This window comes from Hippopotamus amphibius, chromosome X (genome assembly GCF_030028045.1).
Source record: "Hippopotamus amphibius kiboko isolate mHipAmp2 chromosome X, mHipAmp2.hap2, whole genome shotgun sequence".
Lineage (NCBI taxonomy): Eukaryota > Metazoa > Chordata > Mammalia > Artiodactyla > Hippopotamidae > Hippopotamus > Hippopotamus amphibius.
Genome location: NC_080203.1, coordinates 39,695,559 through 39,716,755, shown reverse-complemented (window position 1 = coordinate 39,716,755; position 21,197 = coordinate 39,695,559). Strand labels below are relative to the sequence as shown.

Sequence of the window (21,197 nt, the reverse complement as noted above, 5' to 3'; positions counted from 1 at the left end):
CTCTTAAAGGCAGCTTCAGGGAAGGATGAGCTAGAGTTGGGTTTTTTGGCTTTGGGGGTTTTCTTTGTTCATTTGCTTTTGGATGTGTGAGTTTGGAGAATCCTTGCATTAGGGCCTGTCTCTGGAGGGATACCTGTCGATCCATTTCGTGGTTCTACAGGATATAGCAGCATCCCAGGTTTCGGAAGATACAGATCTGGCAGCGTTGTTTCCCTAGGGCCACGTGTCGTCACTGCGGCCAGACTCAAAGCTGAATTGTTAAGCGTGGGGACATCACATGCTACCCACCCGCAAAGCCCACATCTAGGTTGAAAAGGGAGGTGCCAAAAAAATCAGGTCCCCATGGGCGGAGGTTCAAGCGCTCTGAAAGGAAGACCTTTTGTTGCAAGATAGCCTCAGTTACACGTGGACCTCAGGAAGGGAGGTGGTGGCATGTACTGACTCCTTGTTGCCTCTTACTAAGAATAGATTACTTAATAACAGAAAAGAGAGTTCCGTGACCTCCTCTGAGGGGCCCCCCTCCCTCTCCCGCTCTAGGCAACCCAGTTGCCCTGGGCCCGTTCAATATTTCCAGTGTTATTGTATCGGAATAGACTGAGTTTCAGTGACTCAGTGGTCATGATTTTAGCAAGTGGACCTACAGGAGGCAACAGAATGGAGGAGAGTCTCTCCTAGCAAGGCGAGGCCCAGGGAAGCAACCGTGGCGGGGCCCATGCCTTTGCAGAGGTACACTGGCACTGAGGCCATCAATCCTCAGGGTGTGGGGTTGCAGGAGGGAGGACACCGAGTGCTCTGGCTCCCCCACGAGCTCCTCATGACACGTAACCTTCCTTTTCTGCCATCTTTGAGGGTTTGGCCAAATTTTTCTTAGTGCCTCTCATCCCTGGGCTGGCCTCTGGAAGAGGCTGGACACGCCCTGCCCGCCGGCTGTGTGTAGGCGTGGCTGGTGAGGCAAGGCCTCGGTGCCCCTTGGCCTCGTTACAAAAGGAAAGATTGGACAGAGGTTATGGGAGGAGCCCCTGGGGGGCCTGGCCGCTGCCAGAACCCAGAGTCTCTGCCTCAGCTGGGGGCCGGCAGCCTGGGTGGGTCAGATGGCCCGCCGCCAAGGGCTTGGTGGCAGAGTGGCTCTGCGGGCTCTTCCTCCCCGTCTCCGTGGCCTGGCGTGGGGTGCCCGTCAGCTCGAGCTTCCCTCATCCTGGCATACCTCTAAAAGTTCACCTTTGCCCAGGCTACAGCTCAGCACCCCATGCGGGCTGGCATTTGTCTGCTACTTGGAAGGAAAGAAGAAAGTGGAAGCTACGTGCTTGGCTTGGCCAGGCGAGAGGCAGGTGCACCTGTCCGGGGGAAGGGGGACGTGAAGGGAAGATGCAGGGCTTCTGGGGGCCAGGTTGGCTCGGAAACACGTAGGGGGAAGGAACAGAGAGCGTGCCCCGCCCACAGGTTCCACGGGGAGTCGTGGCCTGTGTAGGAGGTGTTGGGAAGCAGCAGGCATCTGGACTGGTCATGGGTCTGGACCTGACTCTTACCTTGGGCCAGGCCCATGTGGAGAGGTCACCTGGCCAGACTTTCAGTGGCCTGCCTTGGAGGGTGGCCCCCGCAGCAGTGGACCCTAGCTTCCCAGTGCCTCCCCTAGGCTTTCCTGTCAGTACCAAAGAGCTTTCCCAACCATCCTGGCCAGGTTTGCATATGACATGTGGGAGCTCCGTGTGTGTCTGGGAAAATGTTTGTAGAAGTGGACAGTTTCTTTTAAAATGGCCCCACGTAGCCTCGGTTAAGGACCGGGCCAGGAACGTCAGTGTGTTCAGCTGGCCAACTTGGGGCACCAGCTCAGAATAACAGAGAGATGGTCACGCCTGCTCGTAGCCCCCCATCTCCTCTCCGTTCCCCTGGTATTTGGTTCTGTACACCAAAGATGATCTGGCCCATCTTCTTCCCGGAGGCCCGGTGATGCGTTCCTCTGTCAGCTTGCGAGGAAGCCACAGCCTCCGTGTCCCGAAGTCAGCTTTCTCTCTTTCTCCTGGGACTTCACAGCATTCACAGAGGCTGCTTGAAGGGTCGTCGGGATGTGTGGGGCGTTGGGGCCCTTTCCCATCTGGTACCTCATGTCCAGCTCTCAGAGCATCCCTTCGGCTGCAGCCTCCATCAGGGTTTTGCTGTTGTGCTCGTTGATGCTTCAGTGTTTAGTCAGCAGGCACAGCTGCCCACAGACAGCGGGTTGTGAGCACGTCCCCACGCGCTGGTGTTGGGGCGGGGCTGACAGAAGACCCTCCCTTGGCCAAAAAAGACTTCCTTGGATTTGTAGACGTTCATCCCGAGTCATCTGCAGGGGACGTGGGGAGGTAGGGGAGGGGAGAAGAAGGGCCGGGGTGGCCACTGCAAGACAAGACACCGGTGCTGGTTTTGGTAAATCGGGAGCAGGCATAAGGGAGGGTATCTGTCCCGCAGGCCCTCGCATGCTCCTTGGACTACTGGGAAGGGGCGTCCTCACTGCACACCCTGCCCTGCCCTCTGGGGGGTGGGTAGGGTCCATGAGAGGGAGCAGACCTTCCTCTTCTGTATGTAGAGTGAGCCATTTGTGCTCAGGAAAACCTAGTCGCTTCTTGTTGCTCTTGTGACATTTTTGTACACTGGTTTGCTACTCGTGGCACGAAACAAACAAAACAAAAAAAGTCATTTCAAGCCAAGCTGTTGTTTTGGAAACCTGCTTTCTTTCAGTGTCAGTTTTGTATTATATTGGGAAGAATTCTTCATTTCTTTTGGTGTTATTGTGGTAGAGAGAAGAAGATTGTGCGACTTGTAATTCTTTCTGCCAGGAAATTGGCAGCGCCTCTGTCATTGCCCCCACCCCCACCCGAATCCTTTCTTATTCCCAAGGTGGGATTGCTATGCACTGGGCAGACCCCCTCCCTGGCACCTGCCCCCACAGTGGCTCCCTTTAGAACCAGTCTTTTTGATCCTCCCAAACAGCTGCAGGGTGAGTATTTTTGCCAAGCTGGTTCTTGGGTGCTCTGTGCCCCCACCCGTTTTGCTCACCTCTCGGGGCATTTTGAAATGTTTTCTCTGTTTTGTAAAACCTTTTGATTGTACCACAGTGGTTTCTGCAGTCACCTTTGGAAATAAATGGTCATTAATTTGTGTACTTAGCATCCCGCATTTTAGTCTGAGGCGTTTCTGTTGTGGAAGCCCCCTGAATGAAAAGGAACCCTGACCGTGGGACTTAACTGTTAAATGTTGCCTTCATTTACTGTTATTAAAAGATTTATGAGAACCCAGGAGTCTTGGCCTTGCTTCCCAGAACCCTCTCAGAAGGGCTTCTGCTTTGAAACGTGGACAAAAGGGGCCAGTTAGTCATCCAGGCTGGGGAGGACCACTAAGGGACAGCTAGCACGCTCCGCACAGCTCTGCCCTGGGAGTCGCGTGGCTGGATGTGCGGCCTTGAGTTCCACCGCGCTGCCTGCTTCCTCGAGGGCTGCCAGGGACCCAGCAGGCCTTGTGCTCTTAGCAGGGCTTGTCTGCTGGGGCCATCTGCTGGGCTCGTGGGGCCCCATGTGCGCTGGGCCAGTCTGGACGACTGAATTAGAAGAGGCAGCTCTAAAAGCAGACATGATCAGGCTCCCTCATCCCAAGCTTCCTGAGGGCCGGCTCTGTTTAGCACAGGTCCGAGGCTGACACGTGTCAGACCATCCCGTTTGGAGGGAACCCTGCCCCTGGGGAACAGTCGGACCCTGCCGAGCAGCCCGTGGTGACTGTGATTGGCCCAGCCGCCTTTACACCAGACAGAGGCGCTGCTCTGACTTCAGCCACTGCGGCTGCTTCTAGAAAGGACACAGCTAGCCATAGCGGCCCTCAGTGCAGGTGTGTTTCCTCACTGGCCAGTAGTTGGGCACCCAGGCTTTCGGAGAGGCTGGGCCCTGGCATCCTGGGTCATAAAACCACCAGCTTGTTCGCGTGTGACCCCAGCTTCTCCATCAGTAAAGCTATATCTACAGCTGTGTTCCAGGCATGGCGCTAAGTCCCTCCACACGCATTACAGGATGTAATTCCCTCAAAAGCATGGTGAGCCGACTGCTCACGCTGTCCCGTGGAACAGGAAGAAATGGAGAAAGCGGAGGCTCAGAGCCAATCAATGGAGGAGCGGGGCTGGGAAGCCGGTTTTGTGATGCTCCAGAGCCAAGGTGCTCAGCACTCTCCCCCAGACTCCGCTGCCTGTCTGGGGTGCTGGCGTGACTGGGCAGACCCTCGCCCAGAGCCCCCAGGCCTGAGAAGAGCAGGAGGAGAACCGGGCAGTGATGCGGAAGGCAGGAGAGGGGAGGCTGGGCCCCACGACTGCCAAGGCAGCGGAGGCAAGGCCATCTCTTCTTCTGCTGCCAGCAGACCTGACCCTGGCGAGCCTCAGAGCAGAGCTTAAAAGGCCTACGAGTAAACGGGATGGGGCTAGAAGGGGCCAGGCAAGGGCTGACCCTGAGGGGAGAGGCTGCCGGAGGGAGATGAGGAAAGTTCTGCATGTCTGCCATTTCAGAAAGAGCTAAACACCCATGACCTAGGCCACGGCCACCTGGCCTCATGCATCTGCCCCTGCTGAAGGTCTCTGTTCCAGTCTGTACCCTCTATTGCAGGCAACCGTTTCCAATGGAGATCTGACTGCATCACTTCCCTGGGGGCTTGTAAACCTCCCGGCATCCTCTCCTCACCCCCAGGTCTCACAAAGGCCCATCCACAGCAGACCCTTTGCTCCAGCCATATTGGACTCCACTTATTCACGCCCTTCCATTTCCCACTCCTTTACCTTGTTCCTCACACTGTTTGCTCAGCTACCCCCTCTCCCTGCTTGTCCAGAGGTCTCAGCTCAAGTGTCAGCTCCTGTGTGCAGTCTTTCCTGAGCCCCAGTGTGCATTAGGTACCCCTTTACTCAGCTCCTGCAGCCCCCGGTGCTCACTCCGGGGCCCCCATTTGCCTGCTATTTGGAAATTCATCAGGGCGCTCTCTCCCTCTGTAGATGTTGAGCTCCTTGAGGGCGGGGGGCAGGTCTGATGCATCCTGCAGCCCCTGGTCCAGGACCTGGTCCTGGGGAGGTGTTTGGTGAACAGTGCTCTTGTCCCAGAGTCCTGCAAAATGGTGGGAGGCACCATGGTTACCCTAGGGAGAAACCTTGGCCACACAAGCTATCTCCCATCCCCTGAGCTCTCCTACATGGGGCCCCTGTGCCTTTGATGGCTTCAGCACCTCAAGCTCCAGCTGGTGGGCCTCCAAACTGCTTTTCTTTGGGGGCCCCGGGTAGCCGGGATCCAGGATGAGGAGGCAGTGTTGTGAGGAAGGAGAACAGAGATGGACAGTATCTATTCCTCCTGACCCTTCCCTAGCCTTCTGGGCAGGGGGTGGGGGGGTGGGGCGGGCGAGGCAGCCACCTGCTTTTCTGCATCCCTGGTAGCTGTTCATCCCTTCCAGGGTCCCCCTTCCGCTCCCCCTCCCTGGGGCACACAGGAAGAGTTGGTGTTTACGTGCCAAAAGCCCCACCAGCCCATGGAATGTGTCACCAACCCCTCTGAAGCGTAGGGAGCAGCTAGGATGGCTACAACCTGATCCCCCAATGAGTTTCCCACTTGTCCTGGTTTGCCAAGGCCAGTGGAGGCACAAAAATCCACAGATGTCAGGCTGACAGATGCAGTGGCTTACTCAGAGGATATGTGGTTTGCTAACCTTGGCAATCAGTAAGGCCGTCCTAGTCCAAAGTCAAGGACACTCTGGTTACCGCCTGTACCCACCTCTCTCCCAGTCAGCATTTGCCCAACATCTAGACTGCACATCTGGGGTGTCTGAGCGGCGCGGCAGAGGGGTTGAAGCGTCTCCCAGGGAGGCAGTAGGGAAGGCTGCCCCTGTTGCTGATGGGTGACCCAAAGGGCTCTGCCCTCCACAGTGGGGCCCTGCCTACTCCGCGTCCAGCTGGTAGCCTCGGAGTCTCACGACACAGCAGGTCATAGCAAGGAGGGTAGACGCCTCCTTAACAAAGCTCCGATAGGCGGCAGGGCCAACAGCACGGGCCGGGCCGTGCGGGTTTTCTCCCTTCCAGCGGCCCATCCCCAGATGTACCACACCACTGCTCCAGCCGCCTTTCCCCTCCCTCTTCCCTCTCCATCCAGGGGCCCGCGAGAGGTGCTGCCTGCTTTACTGTCCCTTCAGCTGCTCCTTCCCTGGTTGCCAAGAGCCCCCAGCCTCTTTACATTTTTAGAAGGACCCTAGGCTCTCCGGTTTTCCTCCCTCTGAAGATGGAGGGGCCTTCCTGTGCACTCCAGGACATACCCTCAGATTTCCAGCGTGCTGGAGCTGAGAGGGTGCTGCTCATATGGGGTCTTTACAAAGACTCTCAATGCCCAGACCTCACCCCAGCTCAGAAATCAAAGCAAACTTTTTGTTTGATTTTGTTTTGACTTTAAGCTTCCAGGTCGCGAGTCATCTCTTTGACCTGCCCATCTACACCAGTGCCGTTTTTTAATGAAAATTTTAAGACATACCAAAAGGTCTGAAGAATAATATCTAAGTCCAGCTCCGAGAAAAAGAATATTATCAAGAGGGTTGACGCCCCCTTACTCCAGAGGTTTGGAGATTGTTCCTCAGAGCTTCAGGGAGCTTGGAAGGTGTCTGAGGGGCCACCTCAGGATGAGGGATGGGTGGGGGCAGAGTGGGTGACGTTCTGGCCTTTTCCCTTGCCTCACCCAAAACAACTCCAGTTTTATTCTGCTTTGTACACTGAGGTTATGTAAATAGTTTCCTTGGGAAAAGGGTTTAAAAGCCACGTAATTATACCCTCACTAGTCTGTCTCTACCCTCTGAGATAGGGGTCATCCTGTAGTCATTGGAAAAGCCTTGCGGTGGGACTCAGCAGATGAGGCCTGTGGTCCCAGCTGTCTGTCTGCTCTTAGGTCCCAGGTGCCCTTGGCAAAGTCAGGCGTCTCTGAACTCCGGGGCAGCTGGGAGACATCCAGTGAGATAAGTGGGTATGAGAGGGCTCTAGAAATGGTAATGTCCTGTCCAATTTAAGGAGGCCCAATTTCCAGACAGTGTGGTTACTAGGCCTGTTCACAGAGCACAGGAGATGGCTGGGGTTTTGGCTACACTCACCCACTGTGCTTTCCTGTGCCCTGTGTGGTTGGGGTGTGTAAGAAGGTGATAACCTTAGTTTTAAGGCATTTTTCTGTATTTCATTGACTCGAAGACACTTTTTACAAAACATTTTAATATCTCCAAATTTGGGATGCACCTTACAGCCAATGGCATGACAGTTTAATCCGCAACTTTTTTTTTTTTTTCTTTTTCAGTGGTACATAAGATAGCTGACAGCTTTCAATCTGAGGTGGCTTAGAGTCACTGAGGTGCCATCATTGTTAACTTTAATTCTTCCTTTTCTCCGTGAGAGTCACCCTCCTGGTAGAGAAAAGCCATTTGGAAAAACTTCTAAACTTTCAGCATATAGCCTCCTTCTAACACTCCATCCTCTCTTTCTTCCCTGCCAGCATTCACCTGGGCCAGGCAAGCTTTCTGCTTCCTGACCACAGGGAGCCTCCTTTGTTGGGCTGTCTCTTGGGGCAGATGTTTTGTGGGATGTGAGAGAAAGGAGGCCAAGTGCACCTGTGTAGGGAAGCCCACCGTGCCAACTGACAGGGGAGCCAGATGAGCCAGGCCAGCTGCCCCCAACAGCTCTGGTTTCTTTATTTCCCAACCAGGGCCTGGCCAGACGGCTCAGCCTGCTTCCCCGGGGAACTCCCAGGGCTGCTCATTGCCGGAGATGAGCTGGGAGGGGTTCACCGGGGAAAGGAACGCAGCCTGTCCTGAACTCCCTGGGTTGACGTAAGCGGCTGTCTGGCCCACACAGAGGAAGACGATGACTTCCTCACCTCCTCCGACAAGGTGGAAGAAGGGTTAGGCAGTGGGCCTTTTGAGGAAAAGCAGCACCTTGGCAGCACCTAGGGTAGCCTAAGCCATGGACATTCACTGCAGTTGGAAATTGCCACCAACCTTCCCTCAGTCCTGGCAGCCACTCTAATTAAGCCCTTCTAGCCTTGAGGCCAAGCTCTTCCAGAAGGGGAAGGAGTGTCTTCTGTGAGATCCAGGGATGCTTGGGCACAGGAAGCAGTTTTTGGACATTTCCACCCCCCCGAGAGAGCTTAGCAAGACATGATCAGCCCGGATTACAGCTGCCCTCATGTAACTGGGTTAAAGTGTTGGCCTACTTAGGCCCCTCCTGCAGTGGCCTCCTTCAAAGCTGATGAGGCCGATTAGGGGGCTATTTCTGAGCCCTAGTTGTGTACCCAGAAGCCTGGGGGCAGTCCTCCTGTGACAAGAAAGACAATAACTAAGGCTGGACAGCCAAGGGCAGAGTCTGCCCTGCCCGTGGGAGAGCAGTGCTGTCAGGCTTCATGTGTTCTTAGAAAAGAAAGAGTCCAGTGATGTCAAGTCTAAGTCCCTGCATTTTGAACTTCAAAAACCAAGCCAACCAATTTTCAGGGGAAGACCTTGTCCTATGTTTTTGCCATCTTCAACCCTAGAGACAGATAGTGGATAGTCAAAATGAAGTCTTCCGTCATCGTCACTAGCGTCTACCTAGGAGGTTCTGTGCATTTGAGGGAGAGTGTTATTTAACCCGAGCCTCAGTTTGCTCATCTATAAAATGACAATAATAATAATAACTACTTCAAAGAGCAGGTGTGAAGATTGAATAGCTAAGACACTTGGCACAGTGCCTGGCACATTGTAAGCGCTACTTCCATAAGTGTTAGATGCCATCATTGCTACCATTACCACCACTACTGCCACCACCATTGTCACCACCATCTTCATCTTCCTTAAGACAACAGAGTGAATGATAAAAAGCTGTCTCTGGAGCCTGACAAACTCAGTTTGAATCCTGGCTCTGCCACTTTGTAGCTAGGTGGCACTGGATAACTGATAACTTCTTTGATCTAGATTTTGTAAAATGGGAAATTCATAAGGCTGTTGAGAAGTGTATAACATGGTCCTTTTTGCACAGTAAGCACTCCATAAATATTGGCTGTTATAATTATTTAAAAGGAGTGAGCAAGAGCAGTGGTTACCAGGAGTTGGGGGGAGGGATGAATATGTGAAGCTCAGAGGATTTTTAGGACAGTGAAATTACTCTGTGTGATGCTATAACGGTAGATACATTTCATTAGACATTTGTCAAAACCCATAGGATGTACAGCATCAGGAGTGAATCCTAATGTAACTTCTGGACTTTGGTATCAGTGTAGGTTCATCAGTTGCAGGAAATATACCACTTTGGTGCAGGATGTTGATAGAAGGAGAGGCTATGTGTGTGTGAGGCAGAGGAGGTGGGGCAGGCAGTATATGGGAATTCTCTGTACTTTCTGCTCAACTTTACTGTGACCCTAAAACTGCTTTAAAATTATAGTTATTTAAAAGGAAAAGAAAAAGATCAAACTAGATTGTTATAAATTTAGGATGTTAACTCTATCCCCATGGTAACCAAGAAAATAAAAGATACAGAAAAAGAAATGAAGAGGGAATCAACATGGTACACTAGAAAAAAGTCCATCAAACACAAATGAAAGCTGCATTGGAGGAATTAAGGAACAAAAGAGATATGATGTGTGGAAAACAAATAGCATAATGGCAGGAAAAAAATTCTTCATTGTCAGTAATCACTTTAAATGTAAATGGGTTAAACTCACCAATTAAAAGACAGATACTGGCAAAGTGAATTTAAAAAAGACATGATCTAACTATATGCTGCTTACAAGAGATTCAATTTAGACCCAAAGACAAATAAAATTGATAAGAAGATCAGTTTGTCAAGAAGATATAACAACTACATACATATACACACCAAACAACAGAGCTCCATAAGATATGAAGGAAACATTGACAGAATTAAAAAGAAAAACAGTTCTACAATAATAGATGGAGACTTCCATATCCCACTTTAAAAAATGGATAAAACACTTAGACAATATATATGTAAGGAATAGAAGACTGGAATAACACTATAAACCAATTAGACCTAAAAGACATATACAAAATACCAGCAAACCAAATCCAACGAAACACTGCGAGGATTATACACTGTGACCAACCGGGATTTACCCCAGGCATGCAAGGGTGGTTCAACATAAGAAAATCAACCATTGCAGTACACCATCATGTAGCAAAATTAAAAGAGACCAACAACCTAAGTATAAGGGCTAAAATCTTTAGAAGAAAACATAGGGGTAAATCTTCATGACCTAGGATTTGGCAGTGGATTCTTAGATTTGTCACCAAAAACATGAGCAACAAAATAAAAAACAGATAAATCGGACTTTATAAAAAATTAAAAAATTTTGACCACCAAAGGGTATTATCAAGAATGTGAAAAAGACAATCTACAGAACAGGAGAAAATATTTTGAAATCCTATATCTGATAAGAGTTTAATATCCTCAATATATGAAGAACTCATACAACTTAACAGAAAGACAACACAATTAAAAATTGGGCAAAGGACTCGAATAGACATTTCTCCAGAGAAGATATACACATGACCAATAAGCACATGAAAAAGTGTTCAACATCAGTGGTCATTAAGGAAATGCAAATCAAAACCACAATGATATACTACTCCACACCCACTAGAGTGGCTATAATCAAAAAGACAGATAATAACAAGTATTGGTGAGGATGTGGGAGAAATTGGAACCTTCATACTGGTAGGAATGTACAATGGTACAGCCACTTTGGAAAACAGTTTGACTGTTTCTCAAAAAGTTAAACATAGAATTACCATATTACCTGGCAATTCCATCCTTAAGTGTCTACCCACAAGAAATGAAAACATGTCCACATAAAAACTTAGATGCACATGTTTGTAGCAGCGTTATTTATAAGAGCCAAATGATTCAAACAGCCCAGATGTGCATCAGTGGACGAATGGATAAACAAATTGTGGTCTATATGTACAATGAAATATTATTCAGCCATCAAAAGGAACAAAATACTGACACATGCAGCAACCTGGATGAACCTTGAAAACATGCTAAGTAAAAGAAGCCAGTGACAAAAGGTCACACGTTGTATGACTCCATTTATATGATATGTCCAGAATAAGCAAATTCAGAGAGACAGAAGATTAGAGGTTACTTAGGTGATGTCCAAGGGAGAATGGGGAATGACCTCTTAATAGAGATGGAGTGTTTTATGGAGTGATGAAAAAATTTTAAAACTAGAGAGAGCCAGTGGTTGTACCGCATTGTGAATACACTAAATACCACTGAACTGTATGCTTTCAAGTGGTTAATTGTGTTATGTGGCTTTCACCTCAATTTTTAGAAGTCAAGAAAAGGAGGTGAAAAGAAAGGAATTTCTTTCTCACTTTCAAGTGCCCTGTGCACCCTGCTTGCAGGACTCACTGGGTGACCTTCCCAGGAGCAAATGTGTTACCTGCGCTTTCCCAGCCTAGGGCTGACCATTAGCAATTTCTATTTGACCTTCACCAAGGCCACAGATTCTTCTGGAGTGGTACAAAACCAAATGGGGGAGGAGGGACCCGATGAGGCCCATATACCCCACAGGAACAATCCCATCCCATTTGAACAACTGGATTAACCCCGTGTTCCTCCTTTCAACCCCATCATTCATGACCATCATGGACCACATAGGCCAGGCAAGATAAACAAGAACCAAGTCACCGAAGGGCATGGCTTCATGTACAGAGGTCACTATGGCCACCCACTGCTGTCCCCGACCACAGTTCTGGGAAAGGAGCCATTGCCGAGGCCTATGCCAGCGGGGTGGCAATGTCTCCATGCAGAGTTCCTGGAATTCATTTGAATGTTTGAAGTAGAGAAAGTTTAGGGAAATGTTTGCGTTACTCACACTAGTACTGTCCTTCAAACAAGATAGGGGTTTCCCACTCAGTCCAATTCGAGAGCCCCTTCCTACCCTGCCAGGCTATGTGCGAGTGGGGACTCTGATTGCCTCATCCAACTGTCCGGCCAGCCCATCTCCTATGCGGATACGCACAAATCCACTTACACATGTTGACACACATGCTAACGTTGGATCATTCCAGAATATCACTGAGATGGAAATGCTTGTTTGGTGAAAAGTGACGATAGCAACTCCTAGTTTTAAATCTGCCTGGTGTTCAGGCAACGGCTGTGACTCTGCAGCTTCCTGTCAGTTAAAATGTGATTTAAGCATTCTATTGTATACCAGTTGTGTTTCCTGTTTTATTATATCCAAATTTAATACTGCCTTCCTGCCCTTTCTGCGTAGCGGGTGATTCAGAAAGTGACTCTGATTTCCCTCTCTGGGTGGGTTACCGTCACTATCTTATCTCTCCTCCTGCCTCATGAATGGATTTTTCCATTAGTCGGCATGCTATAAACTTTCTTCAGTCCTCAAGACAGCCTCGTAGAGCAAACAGCCTAGTCTCTCTCTGTGCTGTTCTCTCTCCTGGTCATGGGAAGGGCCTGATGCCTTTCAGAGAGCAGCTTTGCAGTAAAAAAAAAAACAAAAAAAAAACTCTGAGCCACCAAATGCCATTCTGCATGTACACAGACCTGTTTCTTATACAGTCATGTATTGATAATTTCTCTCCCAACCACCTTGGCATTCCTGCTAGGGAGCAAGACAGCCTCATTGTGGGTGTAAGTCATCTCCTCCCCTCAAGGAACCATGACCGTGCCCGGTTTCTGGGTGGTCTCTGCTGCTGACATGTTGGAGGGTCAAAGAAATGCCATTTCCCAACAGGGCCACTCCAACTCTGCTCTCATGCCACTCCGAGGTGGGAGCCACTTAGGGAAATGCTATAAATCCAGCCCAATGTCGCCTGGGCCCCAGTCTGAATGACTTTTGCCAGCTAGACCAAACTTGTATGCCGCTCACAACTCTCGGCTCAGAGTGGACTGTTAATTTGTCTTACAAAATGATACTATCTTCATCCTGAAACCAAGCATGGTGCCATGCCTCTGGGGGGGACAGGCACTCAGTAAATACTGATGGATCACGTTGAGCCTGACATTTGGGAGGAAAAGGCCAAAATGAAAAAGGAGATGAAATGACGATTTGCCAAAGGCTCTCAAAATAACTGGGCATGTCGGGGCGGCAGCAGTGATTTTCAGATTGTCCTGCGGGACCTGGCATTCTGCTGGAACTGATCGAAGTTTCCATAAACATTTGATTCAAAAAACGTGTGTGTTTAAATGTAAAATATTTAACCACCGTAATAAAAACTGAAAAAAAAAAAAAAAAAAAAAAAAAAAAAAACCCAAACACCTAACCAAAACATCTAATGTGTTACATTCAGAATGGCAGTTGAAGACCACCAGTGGGTCGGCAGGAACCATCAAGTTGACACATTCTGTTCAAACCTCAGCCATGATGCTTCTCCTGCTCGAACTTCTTGCAGGCCTTCCTTGTCAGGCCTGGTTCAGAAGGTTGTGACTGCACCGGGGTTTTATCATTTAGGCCAGTATGTACTCACTTTCATTATACCTCTTCTCTTTGCAAATCAGGCCCTTCTTGCTGCTGTACAGCCAAAACAATACAGAAATCAATGGGGCGCTGAGACTATAACCACAACTGTCATCTGTCACCCCAATTACAAATTTTTATAGTCACCCAACAGCCTCGTCGTTCTCATTAACTTTCTAAGTAACTGGTGTACATTTGTACTTTATAACAATGAAATACTGTTTTTAATCTCATACTTGTAACTTAATGAGGTGCCGGCTAAGATTTTGATTAAAAAACAAAGAGGTTCTTCCAGCATGGAGGGAGACTGAAGGCTGAACAAATTACCAGCCCCTTGTGACCTGGCTGTGTCCTTTTAGAGTGGGAGCAGGAGCTCAAGGATGCTAGGGCAGTTGTGAGCACAGAGGCACGTAATGCAGCCGCTGCCCAGCGCGCGCTCCAGACTTAGCGCATCCTACATCTAACCTCTGTCGAGCTAATGTGATCATCTGTCATGATGGAAATCTGCAAGGGCAGGTCAGTGTTTGTTTATATAAAGTGCATGCCCTCCACCAGCCCTCTGGGTGGGTCCACTGAAACCATTTGAGATACATAGTCCACATACTCGGAACATAATATATTAAGGGTCATTTTTAAGCATGGTTATAACCAAATTCTTGGGAATAGGAGGTGGACTGGCTTGGGCTCTAAGGCAATTTTTTCCCCGATCCTTGAAAAGCTTTCTTCCAACAGGCTGGAGGTTCGGAACAGGGGTTTGTACCATGGGCTAAAGGGATCAAGGAAGGCCTCTGAATGTAGTAGCCAAAGCAGTATACACAGGTCCTGCCTCAGTTGCATCCTCCCATTCAGCTAATCCTCCTGCAGGTGAAAAGCCTGGGCAGACAGATGGGAAGCCATCAGAGCCTGGTCCAAACCCACACTTGTCTCGGCTCATGCAGTCAGAGCTGCAGAAAGTAGGAGAAGCCATTCTCTGAATGGCGGTCATTCACTGGGCTCTCCTGACTGGCGGCTCGAGTCCAGGTGTGATTTCCTCACAGCAGACCCCCCCCGCCCCAGCTCACAGTGAGAGGACCCCTTGGATGTGATAGTATCTTCCATCAACAGAGAGGGACTGCCGCATCCCACACAGTCACACTTGCCCTCTGAAGCAGTGGAGCAATGTAAAAGGTGCCCAGTGAAGCACAAAGTCTAAAGAGGAAATGCTGAAATTCTGGGAAGAATTTAGGTAGGTGGAGGGTGATTACTGAAGTTGAAATCTGTCCAGACCACGGAGTTAACCACTAATGCTATAAAAACAAAGAATGCTGTGGGCTGATTAAATTACTTCATTCTACCTGAACCTATTAATATCATCTAAATCATTAAAAAATCCTGTGTACCATTAAACACGAATGATGAAACTGGCCCTGAGCAGATGGCTGCCTTAATGGAGCACTATTCCAAACCACAATAGTCCTCTAAAGCCGAGACGTCTGTTTTTAGCCACTGTGATTGACATGAGCACGTGTCATCAAATTCACACGGGGAGTGGGGTTTTGGGGCAATGTAACAGAAAATTGTCCTGCATATATTCATTAGCAATTAATCCTGAAATATGCATGATGAAACTGAGACAGCGAATGATTTAGAAAGAGCCAGAGGTATTTCACCAACGTCCTTGACGGCCTTTCCGGAGAGAAAGAGATAAGGCAACAGCTGATCGAGGTAGCGCATTGAGCGATCCCCTGCTTGATGCAGGCCCCCATCTGGCCCTTGGAAGGCAGTAGCACTAGTTGCCTTGCCCGATACTCAAGATGTCTTCCCCCAGCTCACGTGGCAAAGAGGGCTCACCTCATACCACTCTGGAACTGCAAAAGTGGTCATAAGTTTACGTGTGTGCTGTGGCCAGGGTGTGCATGAGTGTGGACAAGCTCCAAGCAGCCACATCTTGGGCATGCGCAGATGCTGTCCTGTACTGAGAAAAGGGCAGAGCCTTGACGGCAGAAGAAAGCCTTCCCACCTCACCAGATGATTGTGCCGGATGGCACTGCTATTGCCCCCTGCCAGCTCACAAAGGGAAACATCCAGTAATACACTGATCTGGAAGAAATTTGGAGCAGGCTTAAGTATAGCCATGCTGCCACTAGAATTCAAGTCTGATGCTTGCCTCAGATCCGTGGCCAGGGTAGACTGCCCAATAAAGGCTAGACTATATCCCCAGGCCGGGATTCAGGGCTAGGCAAAAAGAATGACATAGGTACATCATATAGTATAGTATGGAGCAGCTGTAAGCAGACGAGGCTGCCCAAGTGCCAGTTTGGAAAGAAGTCCGTATCAGTGCCTAAGTATATTATTTCAAAGGGTTCAACTGTTAGCTTTTAAAAAGTAAGAAGTACCCACGAGCCCCAAATCCTCTGATGAGGCAGGTTAAAGAAAGAAACCACAAATGGTAACTCAGTTTTAACATTTTATTGGGTAAATGATTTTAAAGGTAATAACAATAGTGTCAAAACTACTACAATATCTTTCCACAGCCATACCTTACAGACCCACATAAACCTTCTCATTTTTTTCTTCATTTGTAATATTTTAAAGCCATACATGTCATATAAAATGCCCATTTCCAATAGTTTCTTCAAACTATTAAGCAATTAAATGTGGAAGGAAAGAGGATCTAGTTATACTCAAAGGGGTTTCAGGTAATCCATGATGTCTTCTTGTAATCAAAAAACAGGGTACTAAGAAAGGGAGGAGGAGAGGAGCTACTCCAGGTAGCTTTGCGCATTACAAGTCTCACCACTGCATCACCAAGAACTCATTATGCTGGTGACCGATTCAAAGTAATTTCGGGGAACATATAAAACACTAAAATAACTTAGAAACTAGATCCAAATATTTCAAAAGTAATCAACTTTCATATACAAAAACAGTCAGAGGTGGTTACAAAAGTTTGTTTTCTCAGTGCGTCTATGTACCAGCGCAGTTACTGGGTCCAGAGCAAAATAAAAGGTTTATTTCCTTCTGAAACAGTAATAAAAAACAAGGAAAACATATCTTTGTGTATAAAGGATCAATGCTGGTCTTAAGAATAATGTGATCAGAAACCCTTAAATCGAGAGGCACACAACGGGTTTCCGCTTTTAAAAAATAAAAGGAAAGTCACCAGTTTATTTAAATGGAGGAGGTGCTCACACCCCTCAAATAAACTTAATTCAATTTAACATCACTAGCAAAAATCACTTAGAAACTGTACAAAAATAAAAAAGTTAACACATTTAATCCTGCAAGGTTTTTGTAAGGACTGGAAGGCAGGCTTTTGGAGCAGCATTTGGGCATGGCTGGGGGCTTCTTTGGTTTGATCTAACACACACAAGAGATGGAACCTATTCCAGATGACAGTTTCGAATTTCCTGCACATTTGAAGACATGAAGAGGCCAGTATACAAACTTCCGGTGTGCTGGGCGTTGGGGCTGTATGCACTGGACTGAAACATCTTATAACTGCTTTAAGTGGGGCGGAGGGTGGTAAAGAGCAAGGCTTGCACGTCCTCCATCAATCACACCGGCCTCTCGTGATAGGGGAGACTGGAGTGGGCAGGGCAGTAGCACATTCTCGTGCAGGCAGAAGGCCACTTAATGGGGGGGGAGGGGGAGGGGCAGCTGTTTTAGAATCTGGTACCTGGCTGACCTTGTTTAAGAACAAGAAAACCCTTCCAGAAATGGAAGCCTTTTGCTACATACCAAAGTAAAATACGTGCTACTTTCCAAGAGGAAAAAAATACCCAGTTGCATTTGAAAACGGAAAACATAAATGGAACTAAATAACATTTAAAAGGGGGGCTATGTAAACTTTGTGCTACTCGAATGAAGTTCAAGTATTACTTCTGAGCTGTTTAGAGATCACTGAACGTATACAATATTCTGGTGATAAGAGTGCAATTCACATTTGTGTTTCTGAACAAATAAACCACAACTGGCTAAAACACAACCTGTGCAATTAGAATCTTCGTCTGAGTTAAAAACACATGCTACATATTTCAACATGTTCAAAGTTAATTCAAACCACATATTTAACAGATTTGTAATATACGACAAAGATGAAAGGGTCTAGCATTTGTTTGAAGCACACCATTACAAGTTTGTATAACACCCTTTACACTACAAAGTCTTTTAGTCAACAACTACTTAGACACAAAAATGCACTGTGCATTAATTTGAATACAAAAGGAGACAAAACTATCCTTTTCCCCCAAGCCATGGTGGGAAATATTGCTGACCTCGTCCTCTGAAGCCTGCAGGATGCTTATTTCTTCAGCATAACATTATTACACTGGTAAGAAAATCTGTATAACATCTGCATATATCAAGAATTTTAAAAAATCTGATATGATTTTAGAGTCCGCGTGACCAGTCACATGACCTGCTCAAGCTTGATTAGCACCGTTAAATACATAAACACACACATATGTATGTATTGTAAGTATACATACACACATATGTATGTAATAGATCTTTTCTTTAAAAAAAACTTCTAACCATGAGCTCACCCAGGACGAGGAGCCTGTTGAACTGATGAGATGATGGATAAGATGGATCAATATTGGTCTATTTTGTCTCTCTTCAGTTTGCTTGCTTTATTTACTTTTTTTTTTTTTTTTGCAGCAGACAATATCATTCAGCTTGTGCTCAGTTTCCCTATAAGGGCAAGAAAAAAATGTCCATCAGGTAGCCACTTGTTTTTATACTGAAAGACTAATCTGCTCCAAAATGCTCCCAAGTAGAAATGAGAGGACTCAAAATCCCTTTCTAAAGCCTAACAGCTAGCTTTCTCTGACTAATCTCTAGGTTCAATGGAACTGGCTACCGAGATTCCATTTGAGGCTAACAATTGGCTTCTTAATTAAGGCATCACAACTGAAAATGGTTATTTCGACAATGGATGCTGTGGATGAAGGAATACCAACAAACTTCAAGAACTCTCATCAAAAAAAGCAGTTTGCTTTGCCACAAGGGCAAGCAGAAGGAATTCAGCCACTTAATCTCACAGACTAGAAAAGGGTTTTCAAATTCTGAACTAGCAGTCTGTCACTTGTCACAGCAACTACATGTATAAGCTATGCCATCTTGATATTCAGTGACATCTCATCGTTTTAGACTATATATTCTGCACCATACTTATATTCATCACTTGAAATATTTGTTTCCTGTTTGAAAGAAAATATTTTACACACACACGCACACTCACACACGCACACACACACATATATATTTACTACCATAAAATGAAGGTAATCTTTCTCCAGAATCATCTGTCATTTTTCCTGGGGATGTACATATGGACTTCCTGTTGACATTAGGAAGTTCTCTGCGTATACATCATGGGAATACTAGCCCTGCAAATGAGCTGGGCTCTAATAACTATATTGTATCTAAATGCCAACAGGGGTAACATAACATCTTATCAGTATAGTAAATGTGTTTCTATCAAAAGTATGTAGTGCAGAAAGAGATTCAAGCGATTTTATAGTATTTCTAAAACTCCAGTATTTTCCCCATGACAAACATGTCTGAAATCATGACATGTATAAACTTTTGTTTCACTAGATTATCTTTACCATTTCTTTAAAATGGTGGCTAAAATTGTCTCTGGCCAATCATGACTTATTGAAACCTAAAGCTAACAAATTTAAATTAATATATAATAGACACATGTCTCTTTTTGGTTATTTGCTCAAAATAAATTTTTTTCAGCTTAAAAAAATACTTAAGAGTAAGCAATCTGTCTAATCTGTTGTTTCACATATAGAAACAATAAAATTTTATAAGAATATTTCTCTAAATTGCCTTTTTTCTAACCCCTCTTAATTCCACTTAATTATATTCTTCTCAAAGGCACTAAATTCAGTATCTGCTCTCTTGCTGATATTCGCTGCTTTTCAAAAGGATTTCTGTAGCATATTTCAAAGGTAGCTTGTACTTTCTTAAAACAGTGTTTTAGTTTGTAAGTCGGTTCTATAACGTGATGAGGCAGTTTTTCCTATGATAACCAGCACGACAGGCATAAATGATTTCTCACTCTCTGTGACAAGTCCTAACATGGACCTTCGAATGTTCTACACTAGAACAAAAGTTCATATATTTTAACCATGGGAAAAACATATACTTAAGCAGTGAAGACCCACATACTAAGCTCTCATAGCAAAATGAAGTTTAGACAAATTCAAGAGTTACATACAAATACCTGAATCTGATATGAATTACTCCCAAACACAGCTATCAAAAAGTATCTATCTTACTGAGGAAAAGGAAAGAAACACCTAAATGAAATCCTTAAAAACTGCACAATTTCTTCCATCCACAGTCAAAAGAAGGAAGGAAGGAAGAGAAGAAAGAAGGAAAGAAGACAGGAAGGAAGGCAAAGAAGGACAGAAAGACAAACCTGACTGAGATAGCAAAGCAAAATTCTATATAATATTGTAAGGAAAGAAAACCTCAAAATTCATATATGCTGCAAAAAAAAAATCAATGGTCTAAAATAATAAAACAGGATCTTCTTAATAAATGCCATTTTCCTACCCGTTACCATGATGATCTTAATTGACGATGTCGAAGCTTCACCATGGCAACGGAAACTATCATCATAAAATGGTACAGTAAAAGAGATAGCTAGACCAAGAAGGGGTAGGGTCTCCTGGGAAGAGGTCTGCAGAGAGGCCCAGTGACTGGTTGTGCGGCTCAGTGTCAGGAATAATGGTTGTATGGCGGAAGGGGATGCCCAATGCCATTTTGGAAATGATGATGTTGGCGATGAGCAAGGTATTCAGCATAGCTCAAGGTCATCTTTTCACTACGGTACCTGAAAGAAAGTTGGGGAAGAGACACAGTTAACACCACAAAATAGGTGACATGTGAATGTCAGAGCTAGGAGGGGCTCTCAGAGATAATTTTCTAGATCAGGAAACAGAGGCCTAGAGAGAAGAAGTGACTTGCCCACTGTCACACAGCTAATAAGTAGCAAAGCTGAGAGCAGAACCCAGGAATCCAGGGTCTGAGTCCAGTGCTCTTTGCATTCTACTACTCCTTGTTTACATTGTTCTAGACATTGCATTGGCCCCTCAGCTCCAGTTTGCTAACAGGAAAGAACAGAGGAAAGCCAGCTTATTACTGTCACGTATGCATTTCATTCACTTGACTACTTTTTCTTCTGGGATCTTCCATGGCTTCCTCTTTAACCATTCCTTTCCTTCTGTCCACATGTCTCAGGTCTTGCCTTTAAGGGAAAACAGGAGCAACGAAAAACTTGTCTTGATTGTGGTATCTCAGTCCTCTTTCCCCCTCATCTCCAGGTTTCCTTTCATTGCCACACGTCTCAGGAGAGTAATGTGTGTTTTCTACCTTCGACCCTCATCTCCCACTGCTCCTCGGCCCTAAGCCTCTTGGCTTCTGCTGCCGCTCTTCCACAGAAACTGCTCTTTCAGAAGTCACCCCTCATCCTGTCTGACCTCCCCATCAGGACATCACTCACCACTCCCTTTTGGAAGCTCTCCTGTGCCTTGCGTTCTACAACTCCATACTCCCTTGGTTCTCCCCCTGCCCCTCGGGCTGCTCCTTATCTCTCTGACTATTCACCCTACCCTTGCCTTGTAGGAGTTTCCTACGTATCTACCTTCAGTTCCTTTGCCCCTATGCTCTGTCCCGGCTCAGTGAACCCTTGCCTCACAGCTTCAACGATGT

General features: G+C 46.7%; 1 protein-coding gene across 2 annotated transcripts in view; it reads right to left on the bottom strand.

Annotated features, from left to right (window-relative positions):
• Positions 1-15,927: 15,927 nt before the first annotated feature.
• Positions 15,928-21,197, bottom strand: part of AMMECR1 (AMMECR nuclear protein 1) — a 106,477-nt gene continuing 101,207 nt past the window's right edge. The window contains exons 6-7 of one of the 2 annotated variants that reach the window (XR_009050261.1): positions 20,040-20,319; positions 15,928-18,158 (exon numbers count right to left, since the gene is read on the bottom strand). Coding sequence is in view for 1 of the 2 variants with exons in the window: in XM_057717930.1 (XP_057573913.1) it covers positions 20,205-20,319 (115 nt within the window). In the remaining variant the exon portion in view is untranslated. Of the gene's footprint in view, positions 20,320-21,197 lie in introns of both variants that reach the window. The other variant, XM_057717930.1, reaches the window with a different exon arrangement.